The following is a 24,727-nucleotide window of genomic DNA, read 5'->3' as shown; positions in this document are numbered from 1 at the left end:
TCTCTGCTCCCTCCAGCTCTGCCTCCTGTCTTTTCCTCAGTGCCACTGTCTCTAAACCACAACATTGCTGGTCTCACCACTGTGTGGTATGCCTTTCCTTTCATTCTCACTGATACTCTTACCACACAACACACCTGACACTTTTGAACTCATTTTAACCTGTTGGACACCTTTCCTCACCTCTTTTCCACACTCACCGTTGCTCTGGACTGTTGACTCTAAATAAAATCCTTCACCTTCTTTATCTGCTCCCTGTAACCTCATGGCTACAGTTGGGTCCCTTTATTTCACACTCAAATATCTTGTCTTTTGTCAGATTATCCTCTCTCCTTTCCAAGACAAACCTCCATCTTTCAAGAATTTCCTCCACCTGTTCCCTGTTTTCACCCCAGATCACAATGTCATCTGCAAACATCATCACCACAGGAAACAAGGGAGGGCTCAGAGCCGATCCATGACGCAGTCCCACTTCCACCTCGAACTCCTCCTGTCATACCTACAACACACCTCACCACTGTCTCTCATCCATGTCCCGCACCACTCAAACATTCTTCTCTGCTACTGCAGACTTCCTCATTCAATACCACAGCTGTTCTCTTGGCACCCTGCTATATGCTTTTTCTACATGTAAAAGAGCACAGTACAGCTCCCAATGACCTTGTAAGCAGATACTGTTTATAGTACTTTTTCTTGGCTCATATATGCTCACTTCTGGCATCAGTCTACCCTCCACAACTGTTTCCCATAACTTAATTATATGACTAATCAACTGTATTCCTCCTTAGTTGCCACAACTCTGCACAACTCCCTTGTTACTAAACACTGGTCCCAGCACACTTCTTCTCCAATCCTCAGGCATCTTCCTGCTCTCTAAAACCTTGTCTCTCCTAGAACCCTCCAAACCAACACAGGAATATCACCAGGACCAACTGCCTTTTCGCTTTATCTTTTTTAATGTCTTCCTTAATTCATCCTTACTAATCTTCACTACTTCCTGATCCTCAAAGATTTTTTTATAGACCTCACAATATATCTGGTATAGTTCTTGCAGGATATTTCCGCACTGCTCTTCACAGCATTGGTAGCCTTGACTACTATCTCTCAGTTTCGTGGCACCTACCTGGCTTTCGAGCATAATACACAAATGTTCACTAGGGTTGAGGTCAGAGCTTGGGGAGGCTTTATGCTTTTCTGGAAGCTTACTGTTGGAATCCCTTATCCATTCAAAATCAAGTTTTGATGTGTGTTTGGGATGATTTACTTGCTGGAACACTCACATTTGTACAAGTTTTAACCAGCTACCCCACACTGTCACCATCAAAATAGAAGAAACTGGTTAAAAGGTTCGTAAAATTTAGGCAATGCGTATTCACACAACAAACTGAAAATATGGGGAATTCCAGTCTCTGTCCACAGAAACAGCGAGTTTAACATTAGTATGGACTGACAGGGTGCTGACCTCAAAATAATAACCTACTCCAAAATTAATACATTAAACCTTGACTAAAATTTTGCAGCTGTCTACATAAAGAAGCCAAAAGCCTTTGGGAGGTTTGATGATCAAACAAGCCAAAAATATACCTATTTGGCATCAGAGACAGGAGGCTTGTTTTGAAGACTTGTGTTAAGTCTTACATACTTAGGAATTCTTTAATATTCTTTAAACATGCTGGTGGTGGCAGCATCATGCTGAAGGGTTGCTTCGCTCCCAGTGGTGATGCTATATTAAGTTCGTGGCTTAAAGAAAAAGGAGAATTACCTCAAATTTATTCAGGTTCATCCCAAACCAATGGGACAATGATCTCAAACACACATTAAAGCTGTTTTTGGAGTTGCTAAAGCTGGATAAATGGTGTTCCCAAAGCTCAGATTTCCACCGAATTAAAAACTGTATTTCATGTTAAAATCTATTTCTGAATGTTTGTTAGCATTTTATCAACAAAATAAGTTATAATAAATAAGATATGGTTCCCTTATAGAAATACTGGTAACCAGATTTGTATAAATGCACTCATGCACATACGCTTGCCATACATGAAAACAGAAAGACCACTAGAAGAAAAAGATGGGGAGCACTTCAGAGAAAAAATATTTTTAATGATTCTTCCAGCTAATTTTCTGACACTGAAGAGCTACTGAATATTAATAAACATAGTGAGATGCTCCCAAAACATTCTCAGCCCTGTTATCTTGCTACTTTGCAATAATCTGCCTCACAAAGCTCAGCTTTTATAACAGTATTACAGCATGTTGTTAAATTTAGGATGGCCAAGATAACACAAAAAGCTTAAATTAAATGGTCTTTGTGTGATTTAATGTCCTAATTTTACCATTCACTACGTTCATTTATGATTCATTGTTTATTCATAATTTTTTATACTGCATATACTACAAAAGTCCCACCTGAAGGTCAAGTTAAAAGTTCTAGCGTATTCACTAAAATTAATTCAAGGGCTCTTTTGTGCTCGTTTTGCTTAAATGTATTCAGGTGTGGTTGGTACTTTAATGCACTGTGGTATAAAACATACATATTTTAACTGAATATGATCCAATTTCTAATACAGCGCCCCTTTAACTTTAAAACCAAATTATGAATATGATAATTCTAACACAAGTTAACAGATTTCCTGAACCAAGCCTGCACTAAGCTTAGCCAAAAGAGGATTCATTGGTAATGAGACAGCAGCTTTAAACTACATTTAGCAGTTCAAGTGTGTTACACTATAAGGCTGGAAACGGTTATATTTAATGTTGCTTGGATTGTTTAATGTTAGCTGATTGATAAACGAGTTACTTTCCGAGTTCATCATGCAAAGAAAATGTATACATTATTGTGCTTTATTTTAGAGAATTCACAGTCTTTTTAGCCAACATGTAAAGTATAAACAGAAATGTTAATTATGAGATTCCTGAACATCTAACTTGAATACAATGATAAAAAAACATTGATGATGGATGGATGGATGGATGGATGGATGGATGAATGGATGGATGGATGGATGGATGGATGGATGGATGGATGGATGGATGGATGGATGGATGGATGGATGGATGGAGAAATAAGTAGATAATCCTGTAATATTCACCCAAGTTTAACAAAACAATTGTATTGTGTAAGAACAATGAAATAGACAGTATCAAATGAGAACCAACATGGCTCACACAGGCATTTACTTGCTTTTCAAATTAATATGTTTCACATCTGCATATTTATCCAACTCTAACCTGGTTGCATATGGGACTGTTGTCATTGGCATCCATCACGGTTACCTCCACTGCTGTATGAGCGACATACAGACCATCACTGGCTGTGATGTTGAGCAGATACCAGTCCTGCTGCTCACGATCCAGCAGGCCACTAACATAAACCTTCCACTCCCCCTGCACAAGAGTGAGCCCAAACACTCCTCGCTGATTTCCCCCTGGACACAAGACACATAAGAATTAAAACCCACTGAACAGCAAAGACAGAAACGGTGCACTGTAAACATAAATAAATGGCAACTTTAATTAATTCATAAGATGAAAAAGTAATAGCTGAGCAACTCATTAAAACCATTCACACACTCTAATGACGATATTATTAACCATAGTATTAAAGTATAAGTGAAACAGTAGCCACGGATTGTGAACATTTAAATGTTTGACATTTTATGACCAAATGAACTTCATGACCAATTAAGATTTTATGATCAAATAACAGTTTAATCAATTCAAATGCCAGTACAATGGTTAAAACCATATCCACTACTGGCAATGACATAGAAATAAGTAAATGGGAAACATAAAACTAAATATTGATGTTAGAACATCACTGCAGAGGCTAATCGATTTTTATAACCCTTTTACAACCAGTGATCAAAAAATTTTAAAAAGTGAAAGAAAGTGTAAGTATGCAATCAGTAATTTCCAAAAAAATAAAAAAAATACAAGCATCTCATCTTCAGTTACTCCTAAAGGAATGAAATCTTCATTTCTCAACTGTTTTGCTGATATCATTTTCTTTTTTTCCTGCACTAGATTCACAAGGCAAATTGCACTAAGCGCATACGGACACACGTCCATTATTTGTGAGCAATTAGTACATATTTTTGGATCAGGTCAAATTCATGTCCTACCTCTAGCCAAAAATAGTTACATTAAAAAGATCAGTGAGTTATAGAAACATGCTTTACGGTTATAAAGAACTGACAAGGCATTACTAAAACACTGATTAACAACATAAAATTTAAGATTATCGTAAAACAGAGTAGGAGAGTATTTGGGATGCTGGTTGTACACTTGTTCCCCACCTGCTATGCCCAAACCTTTGCCTCCCCCTGGTCCGCTTCACCTTCAGTGCAACAGCCAAGCATGCCTCACTTAAGTTATGCAATACAGACCAATCTTCTAGCCATTTTCTTTTTTTGTTACGAGCTATGTTAGGAACCTATCATCCTTTAGATCTCATTTCAGAATTAGAAAAAAATTTATATTTAAATAACCTTAAATACCTCAAACAGCTTTTTGAACGTTACAATGTTTAAAGTGTGTGGCTTAACTGTGAGTTTAAGCTACACGGAAATGCTTGATCTTATTTTTGTCACCTGTAATGTAAAAGCTGACAAGGCGGTTTTGATCGGTGCCATCCCGGTCTTTGGTTCTTAGAACAGCCACGACTTCACCGAGCGGATCGCTCTCCTTCACGGCACCTCTGTAGAACTCCCTCTCGAACCTCGGCGGGTTGTCATTAACGTCCGACACGGTGATGGTTACCACCGTGGTGGAGGAGAGAGGCTGTGACTCAGCCAGATCAGAGGCCACTACTTCGAAGCTGTAACTGGAGCAGGTCTCGTGGTCTATCTCAGCCACAGTGGTGATCCAGCCCGTTTTACTATCGATGGCAAAAATAGAACCGGTGGTGATTGGGCCGGCGAGGGACAAATCCTCCTTCACTAGGTCCGGATTGTAGGTGAGCAGTAGTCCAAGGCTGTAAGTTACCTGCAGTTTAAAGAAGATACATTCACTGCTATTTGAAGTAAAGGCAACTTTTTTAACTGATAAAGATATCTCAATTAAAGTTCAACCTGGTTTTCACATACCTGTCCATTAGAGCCCCAGTCTGGATCAAGAGCACGCACTTGAATCACTCTTGTCCCTGATGGCATTCCTTCCATCACTGTGGCTACATAGGTATTGGTTTCAAACTCTGGCTTGTTGTCATTCACATCTAGTATCTGTAGAGTGACAAGTTGTCTGTAAATAAGGCCTTAAAATGCAACTAATTCATTAAAATATCATTTAACAGAACAAAACTGCCTCTTTGTCAATTTAATTAATTACATAAATAATTACTTTTAACCTCTCTAATTAATTGTATCTTATTTAAAGAATTAAACAGACATTTTTTAAGAAAATGTGAAAAATTGTTCTACAGATTGTAACAGAAAATGGTGATAATAGATACAAATTACATGCACATCAATGCACAAATAGATTCATGGATGAATGGACGGACGGATGAACGGACCACAAACCTTAACTTCCAGGTCCACGGTCGACATGGTCTCGATCAAGTCTTTTCTTGCCGTCGTTGCAACCTTAAACCTGAAGCTGCTGACTTCCTCGTAGTCTAATGGCTTCAGCAGGCGGATGAGACCTGTCTCTTTCTCCACCTGAAAGGTTGCCCCCTGGTTGCTGTCGATTGTCTCTCCGGGGACAGCGGCGAAGAACCCGGTCTGACCAGGGCCCGTGTACACGGAGCCCAGCACCGTTCCTACTGCGGTGTTCTCGGGAATGGTGAAGGAATACTGAGGCTGGCTAAACGAGGGGATGAAAGAATCTGGGGGGACGACTTGAATGAAGGCTGACACCAAGGAGTGCTTGGGAGTGGAGCCGCAGTCCGTGGCTTTGACGAAGAAGGACAGGACTGTTCCTTGAAGGTGGTCGACAGCGCTCTTAGTCATCATCCAACCGCTGTCTGGCTCCACCTGTGCAACCACAAAACCTAATTAAAAACTTTAAAGACAATGATAACTCAGCAGAAGGTGGACTGAATTCACCCAATTAATAACGGCTACATTGCAAATGTTTTCAGAACTCAGAACTCAGTTCACTTAAACTCACAGATTACAGATTGGGAGCATCTGGAAGCAGTTTTCAGATCTTGTCACAGATTTTAAATAGGATTCAGGCTGAGAGTTTGAGTGGGCCAGTGGACATTGACCTAACTATTTCAATGAACCATGAACCTCCACCAAGAGTCTCGAGTCTTTATTTATTTTTTATTTTTTTTAGTTTGCCCCGTATTAAGCTTCATTCATCTCTCTGATCAACTCTGATCAACATCCCTGTCAGAATACAGAGGTGGGTTGAATTCCACCGTACAGCACGCTGTTCAGATTTCATTTGTAAAAAAAGTTGAAACCACAACTCCTTTTCCATCTACTTCACTATTATTGCACCACTTTGTGTTAATCTATCTTGTAAAATCCTTACAAAACTTTTTTTGTGGTTGTAACAGTTCAAGGGGTATGAATAGTATTTCTTGGCACCGTGCATCCAAAATATACTTTGTCAAAGAATGTCAGTAAATTAATCCCTGATTAGAGGTACATCTGTTTTTGGAGCGGATTTTCTCTTTATGCTCTTTAAATAATTGTATTTCCTGAAATTGACTGAAGCAGAGTTCAAGTGCAACATTATTTTGATTTAATGGGGGAAAAAATATGTAACCAATATCAAACAGATGGTGCTTAATCCTATAAAATGAGAAAAGGGTCCCATCTGACCATATCCACTCACTAAAAATCCGGTAACGCTTTTCTACATGCTGTGCAATAATAATATTTGCATCTCTATTACGAAGGACAGTGATCTACAGTACGACCAGAATGCACTAACCTCCAGAACATCAACCAGTGACAGACGGGCCTCACTATAAAGGGAGTAGGTTATCCTTCCATTAGAGCCGGCATCAGGGTCAGTGGCCTGAATCTGTGTGACAAGAGAACCTTTGGCAACATTAGCTTTAATGCTCAAACGGTACTCTGTGGCTCTGAACTGTGGGGCGTTGTCATTTTCGTCTGCCAGGACCACTCGCACAGAGCAAAATGATGCACGGCCTGCCAAAGAGAAAACACAAGAAAGTTACATTACAAAACCATGATGCTGAAGTATTTTGTTTGTTTGTTTCATCACTGAAAACGGTGGTTCTGGTTCAATTTACCTCTCAGTGAATTCATAAAGCCGTTTATGTAGCCTCACAAAATCCCATTTTGCATACATGTTCCTAACCATTGTTAATAAGTAAATTTCTCTCTGTAGTTAAGTATTTTTCATTAATTATGGGGATGACTAATCTTCAAAATACAGCAATTTCATACTAATTTCTAAAGATTTTAAATAATATTGTTTCCATTGTCTTTAATTCTGATCATGTCGGTTATCAAACAAACTAAACTGCAAAACTACAAAAATAGAGAATCATTAACTGATCGCCACCAGATAATTTCTTGTTATAATAGAAGTGAATACCTCCCCCATCCAACGCCATTACTGTCAGCACCATGTCTTTGTTCATAGGATTTTCTCGGTCCAGTTTCTGAAGCGCGGATATGACTCCGTCTGCATCGATGTTGAACTTGCTTTTCCCAAGGTCATTGATGAACGAGTAGGTTATTTGACCATTCAACCCAGAGTCCTCATCTGTTGCTGAAACCTGGAGGTACGTTTGAATATTCAGTAAAGATGTGTTCCATTTTAAAGATTACAAGCTTCCATTACAAATCAAAGAGGTAAAAAGCAGATTTACTTGGATGACTTTAGTTCCTGGAGGTGAATTTTCCAGAACTTCAGCCAGGTAAAACCTCTGACTGAATACCGGGCTGTACAGATTGGCCCCCAGGACGCGTACCGTTACCTGTAAAATTACAATTGCTGTCACCCTGCCACCTTCTCAATCACTTTCTGCTGACATTGTGTGGATGTTATCCCAATGAGGATTGGGTTTGTCAAACATGATCAGATAAACATATGAGTAAACCACCTTTCAGCAACTAAGATATGCTACATATTTTTCATTTAAAATAGCTACCATCCCACAGTTCTCAGTTCTTTATATTCATTTTGAAACATAAAATACTAAGGTTCACTATGTGTTTGTGGCACGTTTCATCAGCACGCATGTTTAAAATATGGAACCCCCCAAAAAAAACATAAAACTAGAAGTCAGAAAGAAAAACAGGGGAAGAAAAGAAAAGAAAGAAAGGCAAGGAGGGAAGGAATGTAGATCACAAGGAATGAAAGTAGGAAAGGATGGAATTACATAAGGAAGTAAAGAGAGAGAAAGGAAGAAAAATAAGGAAGAAAAATTAACAAAAGGAAGGTAGCAAAGGGAATAATAGAGAAAGGATATAAAAGAAGAGCACAGGAAGTAAAGATAAAAACACAAGAAATGAAGGAAGCTATGAAACAAGAATAGTATGAAGCAAATAGACACAGAGGAAAAGGGAACAAAGGGCACAAGAAGGGAAATAAGGAAAAATACAAGGAGAGAAGGGATGTAGGACAGTAGGAAGGAAGCAAGGAAATGGGAGCATGGGAGAAGCATGGGAGATGTGATGCAAGAAAAGATTCTGGAAACTACAAAGAAAAAAAGGTAGGATACCAGAATAGAGTGACAGGAAAGCAGGAAAGAGACAAGGAGGGAAAGCGGTACTGGCATGTGTAGAAGGGAAGGAAGGATACAAAGAAGAAAGGAAAGACATAAGAACGGGGGAAACGGGAGAGTGGAAGAAAAAAACAGCATTCAGATGATGAGAACAGTGGCTGGAAACGTAAATATTTGTCATTCTTTTTTCAATTTATTTTCCGATACCAACTAAGAACAGAAAAATAATGAAATAAATACCATTATTCCAAAATACCCTGGTAATTACAGACCACCTACAAATACAGACCACACACACACACAAGGCATTGTGCTAATCGCTAATTTATTTAAGCTATATATATATATATATATATATATATATATATATATATATATATATATATATATATATATATATATATAAATCCCATTTGTAATTACCACAAAGTCACAAATGCAAGCATGTTTTCCAGTTAGCAACTCAACGTCACAGTAAATCGGATGTGACACAGCATTAACCTCCGGCAGGAACCCCACACTTATCCCAGTAAGTTGTGGCAGATGTTTGCTGTAATTTCCAACTGAGCCTAACAAAGGTCACCCGGCTCGCGCTATCATTGCTCGGTGAGGTTTTAAAAGAGGGCAAATAAACTGACAGGACCAGATCGTAAGCGGGTTTACCTGGGCAGTATTGGTGAAGACTCCATCTGACACAGACACATTGAGTTGATAGAAGAGTTTCATGCCTTGTCTCCTCTTGTTAGACAGACGAAGCACCCCTGTATCTGGTTCCATCATGAAAGTCATTTTCTCATTGCCTGAGAGAATACTATACCTGAGGAAAAAAACAGACTATACAAGTATAATCTTGCGTACGGACTCTGAAATGATTTTGGATACATAAAGTGGGAAAACTGCCTAAAAGATGCACAAAAGATGAGTATTGTTTATTTTATTTAAAAAAAAATAAGAGCTGTTCGTTTAATTATAAAGTGAGGAAAAAATTATTAAAACCTATTTTATACATCAAATATTCTATATTCAAATTCTACATTAAAAATACATAGCCATCTAAAACATTAGCTCTCACCTCAGCCTCTGAGCATCACAAATGTCAGCATCTGACGCCTGTAGGCAAGTCACAAAGTGCCCTCTGGGAGCCAGGTCGCTGACAAAAGCCTCGTACACCGCTTGGCTGAAATTAGGGGGGTTGTCGTTTGTGTCAGTTACAACCACAGTGACACTAACATCAGTGCTGAGGGCAGGATCTCCACTGTCTGTCGCCCTGACAATGAAGTTGTGGCGCTGCATGAGCTCATAGTCAAGCATGCGTGATGTGAATACCAATCCCCTGCTGCTGTCAATTTGGAAGTAGTCCGTGCTGTTGTAGATGTCAGACAGGATCTGGTAAGTCACTACGCCGTTGTTCTCCGAGTCCTGGTCTGGCGCAAAGACCTGCAGGGAGAGGAGCAGAACATTTTGGAACGCCGTATGCATTATTCAGGATTCAGAATGTAGAAGGTACCAGAAAAAAAGGGAAGAAAAGTAGATGGCCCTCAGGTTTAACGCATCTCTATACCTACGTAAATACCTTTGAGCTATTTATATTGATTCTATCTGAGTGTGTTTTCCAGCTTTAGAAATATGAGCTAAAGATGTATCTGTCCGCTTTCAAAAGACACAAATCTTAAAATGGAAGTACTGAAATAAAATGTGAATAGAGAAGAATAAAAATGAATGAGAAAGACAGCAGCAGAGTTTCTGTCAAAACCAGAAAAAAACATTTATGTAGCAATTATTATTCAAAATACCAAATATGTCAGCTTAACATTCATAATGTGAACGATGAAAACAATGGCTAAACATTGTAATAAACATGGGGCAGAATTGCCATAAAGAGCCCTGATAATTTTGCTTAATAAATAAATTGGTTAATAAATAATTTTTAAATATCAGTCAAAGAACACTATGGCATCAAGAAATGAGATCAGTGTCCAGAATTGATTTTACTGCTTGACTTTTTTTTCCCCAGCTTGATCTTGAAATCTTTTTTTCTGAAGACAAGTAAATCCATCCTAAGGGACAACAGGCCTTGATGGCTACAACACTCATCTGTACAGAGAATTCAAGGAACTTCCATGGCATGACAAGACAAGACATGTTTTTGGTTCATTCAGGATGCCAGAGAGTAAGACGGAGCAAGACTTTCAGCGGATAAAGGGAAGAGAAAACAGAGTTCAGTCAAGGCACTGTGTTTTTATTATTTGGGAGCTTTCAGCCTCAGCCTGTTATGTAATAGGTGTGCATTTTGGGAATCAAAGTTAAATCTAAGTTAAACTAAAGATCTCTTTTCTCAAAAGAAAACACCCAGAGACGGCTGTTTTGAGCATGTTCATTGTGCTAATCACTAACATAAAATGCTAAAGTCAATTCAAAATGTGAAAGCTGTTTAAACCTTCAGGAAATTTAGTTTTAGTTTTATAATAGTAAAATATTGTTTGCTCTCGCAAATGTGATGTTCTGGGCCTTGTATGAATAATGACCATTTAACGAAGGAAGGTATTAATAATATTTTCAGTGTTGCTGTTTTATCTTAATTTATACTTGTTAAAAAGAAATCTGGATTGGCAAACATTGATAATGGAAGTTCAAAGCTTTCCAAAAACTGAAGATCAGAAATTAATGTAATGGGCTTAAAGGCAGAGAACCAGCTTTTCGAGCCAGACACGGTGTTGCACTTAAAAGGTTAATTAAAAATAATAAAGCCTTGGCACAGTCAGGCAAAAACTCAGAAGTCAGCAGGAGTCAGGGAAAGCTGTTAAGTGTCAGCAGGAGGTTACAGGCAGGTAGGCCGAGGCAGGGATCTGGTCTGAGAAGCAGGCAGGCTTCTTATGCCATGAGACTAAAAGACACACAGATCCGATGGGCTTGGCAACGTTTGCAGTCAGGAAACAGTTCAGGTCAATGTCCGAAAAAACAGAAAGCCGATTAAGTGTCCAACAGGGGCAAGGCAAGACAAGGAAATCCAAAGACTTGAATTTGATCAGAAGCAAAGCAGCTAATGAGGAGCGCTAATCACTTACTCATGCAAGGCTTTCAGATAATCTGGCAAGAGGTGTCTGTGGAGCCCCAGATCACAAAAGGTATGTGAACAGGTGTATAGAATGAGGCTAATTGTGTGATGTGAGGGAAATGCAGGTGCAGCTGCTCTGAACTAATCAGGAGAGCAGAGTGAGACACCGTCAGGGGGCCAGAATCATGAAAAGTAATCACTAAATTCTGATTGGTGCATCTCTAAAGAAATACCATAAATAGCCAAATTAAGAAAAATCATCTTTAGCTATCCCAGACTTATTAAAACTTAAGACAAGATAAATAAGATTTTGTTTCAAACACAGAGACAAATGTAGTTGTTATTGATTTGACTAACAGGGCATGTGTTGCATGATTTTAGTAGTGAAGGTGTTAGATCTTACAAGCATTTAGACCTAATTACTATCCCCTTTGCTAAGACATGCACTACTCAACATGAGAGTCAGAATCCACTGAAAAGGCTCTACAAACTTCACACGTGAACTTATTTTGGCCTTCTCTAAACTTTCAAATTTACGTGCCCAGTTATTCCATGCCAGACATGATAATATGTTTTCTTGCAATGTGATTACCTGCAAAAAGCACAAGAAAGATCTGATCCATGAATCACAATTTGTATTCAGGCAGTCCCCTTCATCTTGCTTTTCACACTTCAACAACACGAAACCAAGATGGCACCTAGTAATCAATTAACACCATCTAGTCTTTGCGAGGCTTGTTCTCTGCAAAAAGTTGCTACAGACCTTAGACCGTCACAGTGTCACTAGAATGTTGCAACAGAGAATGCAAACGCCATAGAAGAGCACAACATCCTTTGGCCACATCCCAGCCTGATGAGCATGTCATTGTAAATTGGGCTTTGTGAAATCAAATGGTTAAAGCCAACAAACTCCAGGTCACATTTAAGGGAGGTGAGAGGAACCAGAATATCACATCAGACGGTTTGAAACCGCTAGTGATGTAGAATGTCTGCTGTTCTGTTGCTGTAATATATCTACTGTAAAAGTCTGGATTTGCACTGAGAGGTTTAATTATGTTAATTATTATACTAAATAGGTATGTATGTCCTAGGTGTAGTAGTAGTATTTAATACATAAATATTCATTTGGCAGGACCTCGGTTTGAGGTAATTTTTCTGTCTTGCTTCTGAAAAGGTGTCTTCCCAGAGTTAAATAACAAGCCATTTGTTATCCATTCACCATACTTTTAATCAGCCTAAGTCTAAAACTGAATTTTTCTCAACCACCCACCTGTAGCACAGATGTTCCAATCATGGAGTTCTCAGACAGGACAGCGGAGTACGAGGCGTTCTGAAAAAGTGGTGGGTTGTCGTTCACATCCAGTACCACGATGTCTACATCAACTTCAGACTTTGCCCCTGTCAAGGTATCTGTAGCTTTCACTGTCAGGCGGTAGTACTGCGTGGTCTCATAGTCTAACTGGTATCTCACGCTGATGATTCCCGTATCGAAGCCGATGTCAAACTGAAAGGAGGGGTCCCCGTCCGTGATGGTGAAGATGATGTCCTGGCCCTCTGGGCTGCTTGCATTGATGCCCAGAACGGATGTAGACACTTCCACATCCTCTCTGACTGTTACGCCGTAGAAAGGCTTGTCAAACACAGGCATGGCTTTGTTTACGACTGTAACTGGCAGCTCCACCTCGCTGGACAGTCGAGGGGATCCAGCATCAGTCGCAATGATAATCAACCTGTACTCTGCATTGGATAGGTCTGCTTCAAAAGCTCTTTTTAAGACCAGCTCTCCTGTCATCGGATTCACCTGCAAGAAATAAAAAAAGATACAATTAGAACCACATTCATTTTCAAGTTCTAGTCATGAAGATTACCCCAAATTTAAAACTTAAGTCCCTGTAGTTTTCAGTTACCTCAAAGTTCTTGTGCTGTGTCTTTATGCTGTACGTTACTTCTCCATTCAGGTCAAAGTCTCGATCAACAGCGGAGACCCTGAAGATGGCGGATTCTGGCTCTGCTTCCACCTGCACTGCTGCATAGTAGGGCAGGTTCACAAACTCTGGAGCGTTGTCATTCATGTCTTCAACCTAGATCAAAAAACAAAATGACATTAATGTGATAATATAAAGAAAAAATGTTCAGTCAGTAGGTTGGTTGGTCAGTTGGTCCATCAACCCTTATTTACAGAACACTTTACACACCCAAAATGACTAAAGTGCTTCACGGATCTATAAACTTAAAAGAAAACAAGAAACATAAAAAATGACCAATAAGTGTTTAAAGGTTCTCTTAGATAAGGAGATAAGGAGATGCCACTTAAGCATTTAATATAATATATTAAAGCTTAAAATCAATCCTAAGTAGTCCAGTCTAAAGCATGTAACACCCCGTCAATGCTATTATAAGGCAAATAAGGTTTGATGTTGCTAACTAACCTCAAATGATACAAGCTAAACTGGACTACTTCACTAACCAATTAAAAACTGCCTCTAACACCAACAGACTGGTCCAGACGTGATAATAAAACATCAGGGTCCACTGTGTCAAAAGCAGCAGTCAAATCAAGCAAGGTTAAAACGGCAGAATCTCCTTAGCCTCCAGTTAAAAAGCAGATCATTAAAACTTCTAAGAAGTGATGTTTCTGTGCTGTGACCTGCTCTAAAACCAGACTGAAGTTTGTCAGTAATCTTATGTAGCTGTAGGTGCTCCTGAAGTTGGAAATAAACCTTAGAAAGAAAAGGCAACTTAGAAAAGTTTGGTAGAACATCAGGATCCAATTTGATCTTTTTAAGAGGTTGGAACACATCAGCCTAAGGAAAAAGAGGTGTTGAAATTAAAATTTAAAATGTTTTAAATTAACAATACAAGGACCTACAGCACTAAAGATCTCCTTTAGAAGTCTCAAATGAATACCATCGCTTGGACTAAATGAAGGCTTCAGTTTCCTGCCAATCTCTGACAACTGGGAAATAGAGACAAATCCAAACTGGTCTAAAGCAGCTGGAGAAATGGGGGTTATGCGGGATCAGGGGTGGAATTGGAGGGCTAGGAACTGACAGCATTCACTTTATCACTAAAAAAGTTGAAAAATGTTTCTGAAAGTGAAACAGAAGGAAGCAGGTAAGATGAATCACAGGGATTCAGGAGATACTTCAGTGGGTTAAAAAGACCTTGAGGCTTGTCACTGTTCTTAGACACAAACTTCCTCAGAATCTCTAAAGAAATGTGAGGCTTGTTCTTCTTTCACCCTCTCCTGGCGCGCCCGTAGGTCCGTCTACGCATCTGTGTCTGATCATTGAGCCATGGCTCTGCAACTGCTTTACAGCATTTAGTTTTAAAAGAGGCAATATCGTCCAGAATAATAGCACAAACAGTAATAACATCATTTAGGGGCAGATCATCCATAGAGAACCGTGCATGGAGAAAATATGCACATACATAACGTACCATGTCCCATTTCTGGGATTCCAACCGAGAACCTTCTTGCTGTGATGCATACGTAATTGGCACAGTATCGTGTGCCAATTGAGCAAAATATGGGGGTGAAAGAGGACACTGACCTTAAATCTGATAGCCAGATAAAAGCTGTGGTGAAATCCAGCTTACTCCAGCTAAGGCAGCTGGCAAAAATAAAACCAGTCCTTCAGAAACAGCACTTTGAGACAGTAATCCATGCCTTTGTGTCAGCTCGACTGGATTACTGTAACACACTTTACATGGGGGTTACTGGGTCCACTGCTTTAGACCAGTGCTGCTGTACGTCTTTTAACTGGCACCAGGAAGTATGAGCATATTTCACCTATTTAGCTTCACTCCACTAGCTGCCCGTCAATTTTAGGATTCATTTTAGAATAATTTTATTTGCTTATAAAGCCTTGAATGGCCTCGCCCCACCCTACCTTTCTGAGCTGCTGCACCCCTATACTCTTAGTCGATCTCTCAGGTCAGCTGCTCCTGACGGGGCCTACAGCTAGGCTTAAGCTCAGAGGGGATCAAGCATTTGCCACTGCAGCTCAAAAACTTTGGAACAAATTGCCACTGCACATTAGACAGGCCTCTTCTCTGTCTGTTTTTTAATCTCTTATTAAAACCCACCTCTTCTCCTTGGCTTTTGATACCATATAGTGTGCCGAGTTTTATGTGCATACATGCATATTTTTTATTCTGTGCGGGAAGTGCCCTTTATTTTAGTTTATTTTACTGCCTTTATCATTTTATTGTCTACTTCATCTTTTATTGTGTTATATATTTAGGGTGTTTTATTTTGTTGTATAGCACTTTGGAAACCATGTGTATGTTAAAATTGTGCTATATAAATAAAGTGGATTGGATTGGATAAGTACTAATAAGTGTTCCATTCTGCAGCCCTCCTTTGCCCTACAATGCACAATTGCACAATTCTTTATATTTGCATATCACACCAAAATCCACTAAGATACGTTAACAACATATCTTAGTGGATTTTGGTGGATACGTGTTAACGTAGGTACGAATACTTCTGCAGGGCACTATGGCTAACATCACTCATGGTCTTTTAACTCCTGCTTTTATCATATCCTCAAACACAGTTCAAAACAGTATTTAAAAAGTACAGTTATTAGTTTGGAAGCTACTGGCGACCTGTCCAGAGTGTATCCCGACTAATCCCCAATGACCCTCGACCCTCGCACGAATAACCGAGTGTAGATAATGGATGGATTGATGGATGGGTGTTTTGGAGCTGCAACTGTACAGTGCATTAAATCTAACATTAGACACAAGCCAAAAACAACATGGAAATGGAATCTAGAGAGCTTCAGATCTTGACAGGACTTTAATGGAAACATAATGACAAAGCTGCAGACTGAGTCACTGAGTAGCTGTAGAAGAGTGCACATTAGTGAGAAGGTTTATTCTTGGAGAGAAGTAAATATACCTCAAGTTTAATAGAAATCAACCTTGAAATACTAAAAAGGAAATAAAAAATAAGAATAAGAAAAAAAACTACATTCTTTCGTTCTTTAATTGTTAAATTAAAGAACCTTCATATTAAAGTGATTACATTTTGTTCTAAATAGTAATACGATTACTGTGGTGCATTTCCTTCTGTGATGGTGATCTCATTCTGTCTTTTGCTACAAATGAAACACAACACATCCCTTTTAAGCCGTGTATCTCTTCAAAAGCTCCAAATCACTCACTGATAGCTTGTGCTGAAACCCTTACGGTGCCTTTGATCATTACTTGCGCTCAAGAAACCCAAAATTTTATATTTTTTATGAATATATTTAAAATCTCAGAACTGACCAAAGTAACTTGTGATCTTCCCCTCTTTACAATAATTTTTAAATACAGGCACACGCACAAAGCAAAGTCATGCAACGCCCACCTGTACTTGCACAGTCACCCTCGCCACTCTTAGAATCTCATCTTCTCTGCTGACTTCCACCACCAGCTCGTAGCTTTCCATTTCCTCGCGGTCAAAAGGCACCCCGGTGGTGAGCACCACTCCACACGTAGGTCGGATGGTGAACCGTCCACCAGGGTTTAGCAGAGTGTACTTCAGTGGCTCGTTGAGGCGATGGCCGACTGTGTTTACAACAGTCACTAACGTCACATTGGCTTTGTTCTCTGGGATGGAGGCCGAATACACGGGGCGGGTGAAGAGAAGGCCGCTGTCGACTGCTTCTCTCACGAGCACCGTGATGGACGCAGTGCTGGAAAAACGTCCATCCCAGACCTAGATCATATAGCAGTGTTATTGGAGGAAGGAGAATCATGTGAGTGGAGAAGACTTTTTTAACTAACAAAAGAGAAACAAACAATAAATCATCATCGACATATTCTGTGCAGTGTAATACTCTCACTGGCAAGACATTCAATTTACATCCGCAGGGATTTTCAGCTGCATGAAGAAAAAACTATCAATCGTTGGAAACTGTTTTGTAGACTTTTGAAAAGACACTGCAGGACAGTACATGCATGGAACAAGGAAATGTGTCATAAGTATTCAAGACACTGTTGAGAATTTGAGAACCAGAATTTTTTTTTTAAAGAAAAATAAATGTATATGTTTTGTTTTATTTTGTGCTTCCTATAGGGTGGCTTGAGGAAAAGAGGTTTGTTTTTTGGCATATTTCTTGGTATAAACACAATGATTTTAGGTGTTTTTGTTCCCACTGTATGTAGTTGTACATTTCTAAATAAATGTTCACAACAAAAAGATACAAGAAATTGTTTCACAGAGTAGTATTTCAGAAATGGCTGATAATGAAAAAGTATACATTTAAATTTGAAGTCTATGAAAATGACATGCATTGGACCCTTGTGTGTTAAAAAGCTGCTCTTTACTTATGGTTAAGCCTCTGTCTATTTTGTTCACTTCCTTAATGATCACCTTGGGCTGTAGGTTCAGTGCTCTACTCACAGTCCATAAGTTCCCCCAAATCAAGATAAGAGATAATAGTTAATCAGAAATTTGGTAAAATTACAGTCAACATTCTGAATGCAGAGGTAAGTCCATTTTCTCCATTGCAGAGTGTGTGCGTAAGCACAACATGAGATTAAATAGTGTTTTTATCCGATCACAGCTACTACATTTGAGTCAGTTCTGTAGCAGCAGCATACAGTGGCATTAAATTCATATAATCTAAAAGAGCTCTCTAGCGGACCACGTGTTCAGACTTCCCTGAGAAAATTGTTGCCAATATAAACAACAGGTAATTAATTACCTTTACACTGAAGCGATAACGATCTTTGCTGAGGTTCGGGTTGGTGACAGTCACAACTCCAGTATAGCGCTGCACTGTAAAGTACTCCACACTGTTGTCCAACAGGGAATAGGCTAGCTTGGGCGTGACAGATTTTTTTTGGTCAGTACTCATATCAGGGTCTAAAGCCTCAACCCGGAGGACTTCAACTCCCACATATGTCGGCAGCAGAAGGACTGTCTCGTAAATGTCCTGAGAAAACTTTGGGGGTGAGTCGTTGATGTTGATCACCTAAGATAAGATGTATGGTGAGGAAAATAACATCTACGTTAACATTTAAATAAAATAGCAGGAATAGTTTTTTTTTTTTTTTTTAAATAAACCAACAACCAATTCCTTTGCGATACACAGTACTTGCCTTTATTGTCACCTCTGCCGGAGCGTCTGCACTCTTAGATGGTTGACCACTGTCTTCAACGTGAACCCGAAAGTTGAACTCGGGATAGGTTTCGTAGTCCAAACTGGCGATGGTTCTGAAATTTTACAACACGATCTTTAAGAAATTGTTGAATCAGATCAGTAGTCAGCTAAATGGTCTGATTTCTAAATTGCTTTTGCATTTACCGAATAGATCCTGTTCCAGAGTCCACACTGAAATACATACGAGCAGTCTCTTCTATGATATGGAACACTAACAGGGCATTGTGATTGCGATCCTTATCTGTGGCCTGGATAACCAAGGGGTTATTGTCCTCTCCCAGGACAACACTGTTGACTGGAGCAGCTTCACTAACTGTGCCCATATACCTGTTAAGTGATAAAAGGGACAATGCTAAAAAAGGAGAAATGGCCTCCTTCAATCTCTCTGTAAAAACAATGTTATCCTTACCAGAGTACACTAGTTTGTCAATTTTAACCGGCTTTGATACCTGATTTGCTGAAATTCAGGTGAACAATCATTGACATCCACCACTTGGATGACGACGCTGGTGCTGGCCTCCAGTCCTGCCATACTCAGGACACGCACCATCAGAAAGAACGATGCTATTTGCTGCCAGAACAAAGATATTCAATCATCATAGATGTTGGCGTTCAATTGGCCTGTCAACCAAAACAATTAATACGAGGTATACATCCTCATGACGTTTTGGTAGATAATTTAAAAATAGTGTATGTTTTAATTTTGTTTCTACTTTTCAGGAGGCTCCTCGTGTGGATTTTTTTTCTGGAGGAAACTGATGCATCTTTAGTTAATACCTGTTTAAAATAAATAACTTTCTGATCTATTTTGTAAAGAATGACCTAAAGGCCTATAGCACAGTACAGGCAGAATATTTTTTTGGAAGTCTTTGTTGGACAATAAGTAGGTAGGGCAGTGATCAATATGATAGTATAGTAATATTGACCACTTTGATCATTATTTTCAATGTTTAGGACACACTACAAATTCAGGAATTGCAAGAAGTGCAAAATTCATAAAACCTGGCTATCCATCCATAAATCTATCTGCAAAATTCTGGTGGTAACAGAGATGGCATCACTTTCAATTGACTTGCCTTTTATATGTTCTTCTCTGTCTTTTGTTCTTTTGTATTCAAATTATTTTTAAAGTATAGTTCTCTAAGAATCGTATAAATGTAATCACCATGGTGTCCCTCAAGGTCTTTTTCTCAGTCCCCTTCTGTTCCTTCTGTATCTTTCCCCTTGGTCGGATCATCAGCTGGTTTCTGCATCCTGATCTATGCTGACAACACAAAACTGTGTTTCCAGTACTAAACCTTTCACCCACCTCATCTGTAATAATTTGCCAACTGCTTATATTAAATACAAATAAGGATGTAGTCTAACCTACTCAAGCTCAACAGCAACAAAAAGCAAGCCAAGAACAGCGCAGCTGACCAAAGTGCCAAAACAGAACTCCAAGCCCCATGTCACCATCCAGTTGTTTACAACCCTGGGTTCTAGACTCTACACTTTCATTTCTAGCCAATATTAAATCTGTCTCTAAGGCAGCATTTTCACAACTTAAGAACTTTGCAACTCCAGATATCTCTAACTGCCTCTGGAGCAGAGACACTGATCCATGCCCTTGTTACTACACAGTTGGATTACTGCAATGGGGAGCAGTTTGGAATTTCCAAGAAAGCCATGGGCAGGTTAAAGTAGGCCAAAACATTACACCCAAACTATCATAAACCTTTGGCAGCCAATATTATTATTCTTACCTCCAAACCACTCCCTGGGTACCAGTCAGACATCCATCATACATAAAAACACATTCTTCACTGACCTCTTTCAAGAAACACTTGAGACATCTCTAATAAGGTTTTCAGCTGGACCCTTTGTACTTAGTCATTCATTTTTTGTAAAGCATCTTGTGTTTCTCGCAAGTCACAATAGAAATCTTAGCTATTATTAGTATTAGCTTTTAAATCCTTATATATATAAGCATCTATTATAGCATGAGCAAATATTGAACATAATGGTAGGAAATCTGTCAAGTTTCAAGAAGTTATTTTTGGGAGGAGAGTAGCTGTCTACTTTGTTTGAAAGTGTTTTTTGCTGTCAGAACTACTTCTGTTTAAAGGTTCTCAATTAATTTGGATGTTGGTGCAACATGAAACTTCTCCTAGATTGTGTAAATGAAAAAAAAACAACAACTCAAATACATTCAAACATTAACAAACCTCAAAGTCAAGCGGTTTACGAGTTGTAATTACGCCGGTGTGATGGTTAATAAAGAAGCAGCGCTCCTCGTTGCCTCTGATGATGTCATAGATTAGTGGTGAGCGACTCAGAGCTTTGACTGTGGTCACATATGTTCCTACTTTGCTGTTCTCCATTATCTGCAGAAACAGACATCAGTGATACATTTTAGACACCTTGGTAAACGAAGTGCATCGTTTCATTAAGGTATTTACCTCCCACATATCAATCAAGTCATTTACCATCCATGCTTGCCTACCGGCTTGAGGACAATCTTTATTTAATCTATCCCTCCCTTGAGCCCCTTCGCCCATGAACCCATTTGTTCTCTCTTCACCTCAGCCTGATACTCCTTTTGAGCAAATTTAGGTTTGGAGAAGTCGGAGAGCATCATGGAAATTCGGACTGAAGCTGTGGCCATTAATGGAGGAAAGCCGCTGTCCATGGCCCGCACAGTTAGGGTGTAGAAGCCCACAGAGGTGACGTCCAGGTCCTTTGCAATGAAGATAAGGCCTGTGGTATCATTTACAGCAAACACACCCCCTGTGTTTCCTGCATTTGGAAGATTGTAGACTTTATGATTAATAATGATCCAAATTTCAAATTACAAATACATATTGATTCAAATATAGTAAAAAAAAAAAGCAATAGAGAGAAAAATGTCAAAATATACCTGCTTCAATAGTATATGTGAGTTGTCCATTAATTCCATTGTCTTTGTCAAGTGCTGTGACCTTCACCACTGAAGTACCTACAGGAAAAGTCTCATAGGCTACAGCATCGTAAACGGTGTTTGGAAAGTACGGGACGTTGTCATTAGTATCCTCCACCGCTACAAGGATTCGAGCCAGGTCACGGTTAAATGGAAACTCCTGATCCTTAACCTGGAGGTGGAAAAAGGACAGATCAGTATAGAAATAACTGTTGGAGGCAATACATAAACAATGTTTTTTTTTTTCAAAGCTATCGCAGATGTCAAAAAGAAGCATAATTTCATAAAGAGCACAGAAAAACATGCAGAAACAGGTGGACTGCAAAAGCCAGGTTTCTTGAAAATCACACCTAAAATTATTCAAAATCGTTCAGATGTCTGCACTAAACCACCAGTTACAAATAGTAAAATAAAATTAGAACTACAAGGATTCTCCGGCTTCCTCCCGCAGTCCAAAGCCATGACTGTTAGGTTAATTGGTCCGTCTAAATTGACCTTGGGTGTGAGTCTGTGCGTGCATGGCTGTTTGTCCTGTGATCGACTGGTGACCTTTCCAGGGTGTTCCCTGCGCGTCTCCTAATGACCCCCCCACCCACACACACAAAAACATACACACACACCACAACCCTGCATGGATAAGTGGGTAAAGACAACGGATGAATGGATAGACAGAACTACAAGGATCATATCCAAGTTAAACATCAAGTCCCCCTTTTATTGACTGCTGCACTCCCAAAATGATCGAACCCCCATGAATAAAATCCTTGATTAAGAGCACACATTTGTAACCCAGGAGTCGTCTCATTTAGACACAACCAATCAATGGCTTCATTAGTGGCATCAGGTGTGCTTGAGAAAAACACCTCAAACACCCAGACTGTTAATGCTAACATTTCATTGCAGGTTAGAAATATGGCTTAGTCAAGAGAAGTAAGAAAATAAAAATTATATATATATATATATATATATATATATATATATATATATATATATATATATATATATATATATATATATATATATAAGGCATTTAGAAATTATTCTAAATGCCTTAATGTTCCTAGAGGTACAGCTGGAAGCATAGTTTCATGGTAAGGTAGGAAAAACAATTAAGGGTGCAACGCCTGAACTCCAAGACATACACCAAAAACACAAGAAAGGTAAGTTCTCATTTGCTTACAACTTTACAAAGAAAGAGGTTTTGGATTACAGCAGCTTCTTGAAGCACTGAGTCAAATAGAAATTTGCCAGGCTTGTGTATCTGAAAGCAGAATGAAACATGCTGAAAAGAATGCCATGCTCACGCTGAAGCATGGCAGTGGTTCAGTGTTGCTTTGAGGATGATTTGCTATCTCTGTCACTGAAAACCTTTAGCGTCTGAAAACCAAGATGAATTCAATCCAATATAAGCAAATGCTGGGAGAAAATGCCATGCAACCCATGGGGAACCTAAAGCTTGGATATTATCATCAAAAAGGAAAATTATTCCAAGCAAATCTCAAAGTGATAAAGAAGTGATCAAAGGGTCATAGATAATGCCACAACCATGATTGTTATTTGACTTCAAGTGTATTGAAAATTTCTTGTGGAATATGAGACAGATGGTTGCAGCATGCAAATCCCAGCATATTGATTAACTGGAGATCTTTGCCCGTGAAAAGGGCCGAGGGTGCGGGGATACGATTCCTCAGAAATTGGCATCTGGGTATGTATCACATCTGCACCAGGTCATAACAGCAAAAGAATGCTCTACTAAGTGCTAAAAATGACCATCAAGATGAATAATATTGAGACTGTAATAGTCATTTAAAATTTTGGGTTTATTTAGAGAAACCATTATGTTAGTTGAGCTATTATAAATGTTTGTTTGATTTGGTTTACCTATTTAGGTTTTAATAAAACTAATCTGTGGTGGAGGCTGGATAATGTGAAGTGCACCTATATATATATATATTTATTCTTACCATAATAGTAAGGATGTGCTGAGTTCTGGACTCATAGTCCAGTCTGTCCGCGGTGTAAACAACCCCTGTGCCAGGGTTGACCCTGAACAGTCTCATACTCGCGGGGTCGACGCTGCCGTGGATAGAAAAGCTCAAACGGGCGCGCTCGTCCATGTCCGACGCCCTGAGCCGCAGCAGCTCAAAGTCGGATGGCGCATCCTCAGAAACACTGACATCATAAGTTGGCTGTGAAAAGACCGGAGGGTTGTCGTTGCTGTCTTGTACTCGTATGAATACCTGAGCAATGAAGAGGCAGACAAGGGAATACGCAAAGTCAGCAAGTAAAGTGGAAATTGGGAGGGTGTATTTAATATATCGAATTTGTCTTGCTGATGAGTATTTGAATAGGGTGCTTTCCAGTATCATCTTTTCATTTTCAGAGAGGAGAACCTATCAAAATTATATTTGCTATTTGTAAATTAAATATAAAAGATTAAAGCATAATCTGTGGGACATTTTTCAGGTACGGGATTGGGTACAGTATTTCTTAAACATATAATAATCTGATTCAAGATCCGTCAAAATGCTATCAGTTATTTCCTTTAGAACAAAAACACAGTAGGCCAGCCAAGAAAACTTCAGCATTGGGAGTGCCAAAGACAAGAACACATGGAGTGCCTTCAAGGGAGTGTTCATACCCCTTGAATTATGTTATATTTAGTCACATTATAACCCCATAGAATAATGTATTTAATTTTGATTATATGTGACCAGACCAACAAAAATCTTTTTTTTTTTTTTTTATCTGTGATGCATGCATTAGTATTCAATACTTTTCACACTGATGCCTGAGTTCACATGTGTAAACTGATCTTAGTCCTCTGCAGTTCGTTTGATAACGTTAGTAACACATTCTGAACGCCAAGAAACACGCGAGGCATACCAGGCCTAGAGTTGTGGAGCATTATAATGTAGCGT

General features: G+C 39.1%; 1 protein-coding gene across 1 annotated transcript in view; it reads right to left on the bottom strand.

Moving 5' to 3' along the window:
* LOC105922684 (protocadherin Fat 3) overlaps positions 1–24,727 on the bottom strand; it is a 160,314-nt gene that overhangs the window by 83,602 nt on the left and 51,985 nt on the right. The window contains exons 14-33 of the mRNA XM_036143069.1: positions 23,771–24,046; positions 21,768–21,978; positions 21,432–21,646; positions 21,076–21,234; positions 19,318–19,439; positions 19,013–19,195; positions 18,807–18,921; positions 18,410–18,679; positions 17,068–17,418; positions 13,613–13,786; positions 12,976–13,506; positions 9,723–10,087; positions 9,314–9,467; positions 7,793–7,900; positions 7,516–7,699; positions 6,883–7,103; positions 5,517–5,969; positions 5,082–5,216; positions 4,587–4,980; positions 3,226–3,422 (exon numbers count right to left, since the gene is read on the bottom strand). Coding sequence (XP_035998962.1) covers positions 3,226–3,422; positions 4,587–4,980; positions 5,082–5,216; positions 5,517–5,969; positions 6,883–7,103; positions 7,516–7,699; positions 7,793–7,900; positions 9,314–9,467; positions 9,723–10,087; positions 12,976–13,506; positions 13,613–13,786; positions 17,068–17,418; positions 18,410–18,679; positions 18,807–18,921; positions 19,013–19,195; positions 19,318–19,439; positions 21,076–21,234; positions 21,432–21,646; positions 21,768–21,978; positions 23,771–24,046 — 4,818 coding nt within the window. The remainder of the gene's footprint in view (positions 1–3,225; positions 3,423–4,586; positions 4,981–5,081; positions 5,217–5,516; positions 5,970–6,882; positions 7,104–7,515; positions 7,700–7,792; positions 7,901–9,313; positions 9,468–9,722; positions 10,088–12,975; positions 13,507–13,612; positions 13,787–17,067; positions 17,419–18,409; positions 18,680–18,806; positions 18,922–19,012; positions 19,196–19,317; positions 19,440–21,075; positions 21,235–21,431; positions 21,647–21,767; positions 21,979–23,770; positions 24,047–24,727) is intronic.

The sequence above is a fragment of the Fundulus heteroclitus genome, chromosome 11, assembly GCF_011125445.2.
Source record: "Fundulus heteroclitus isolate FHET01 chromosome 11, MU-UCD_Fhet_4.1, whole genome shotgun sequence".
Taxonomy (NCBI): domain Eukaryota; kingdom Metazoa; phylum Chordata; class Actinopteri; order Cyprinodontiformes; family Fundulidae; genus Fundulus; species Fundulus heteroclitus.
The sequence above is the reverse complement of the archived record's forward strand: the minus strand, read 5'-3'. Positions and strand labels throughout refer to the sequence as shown.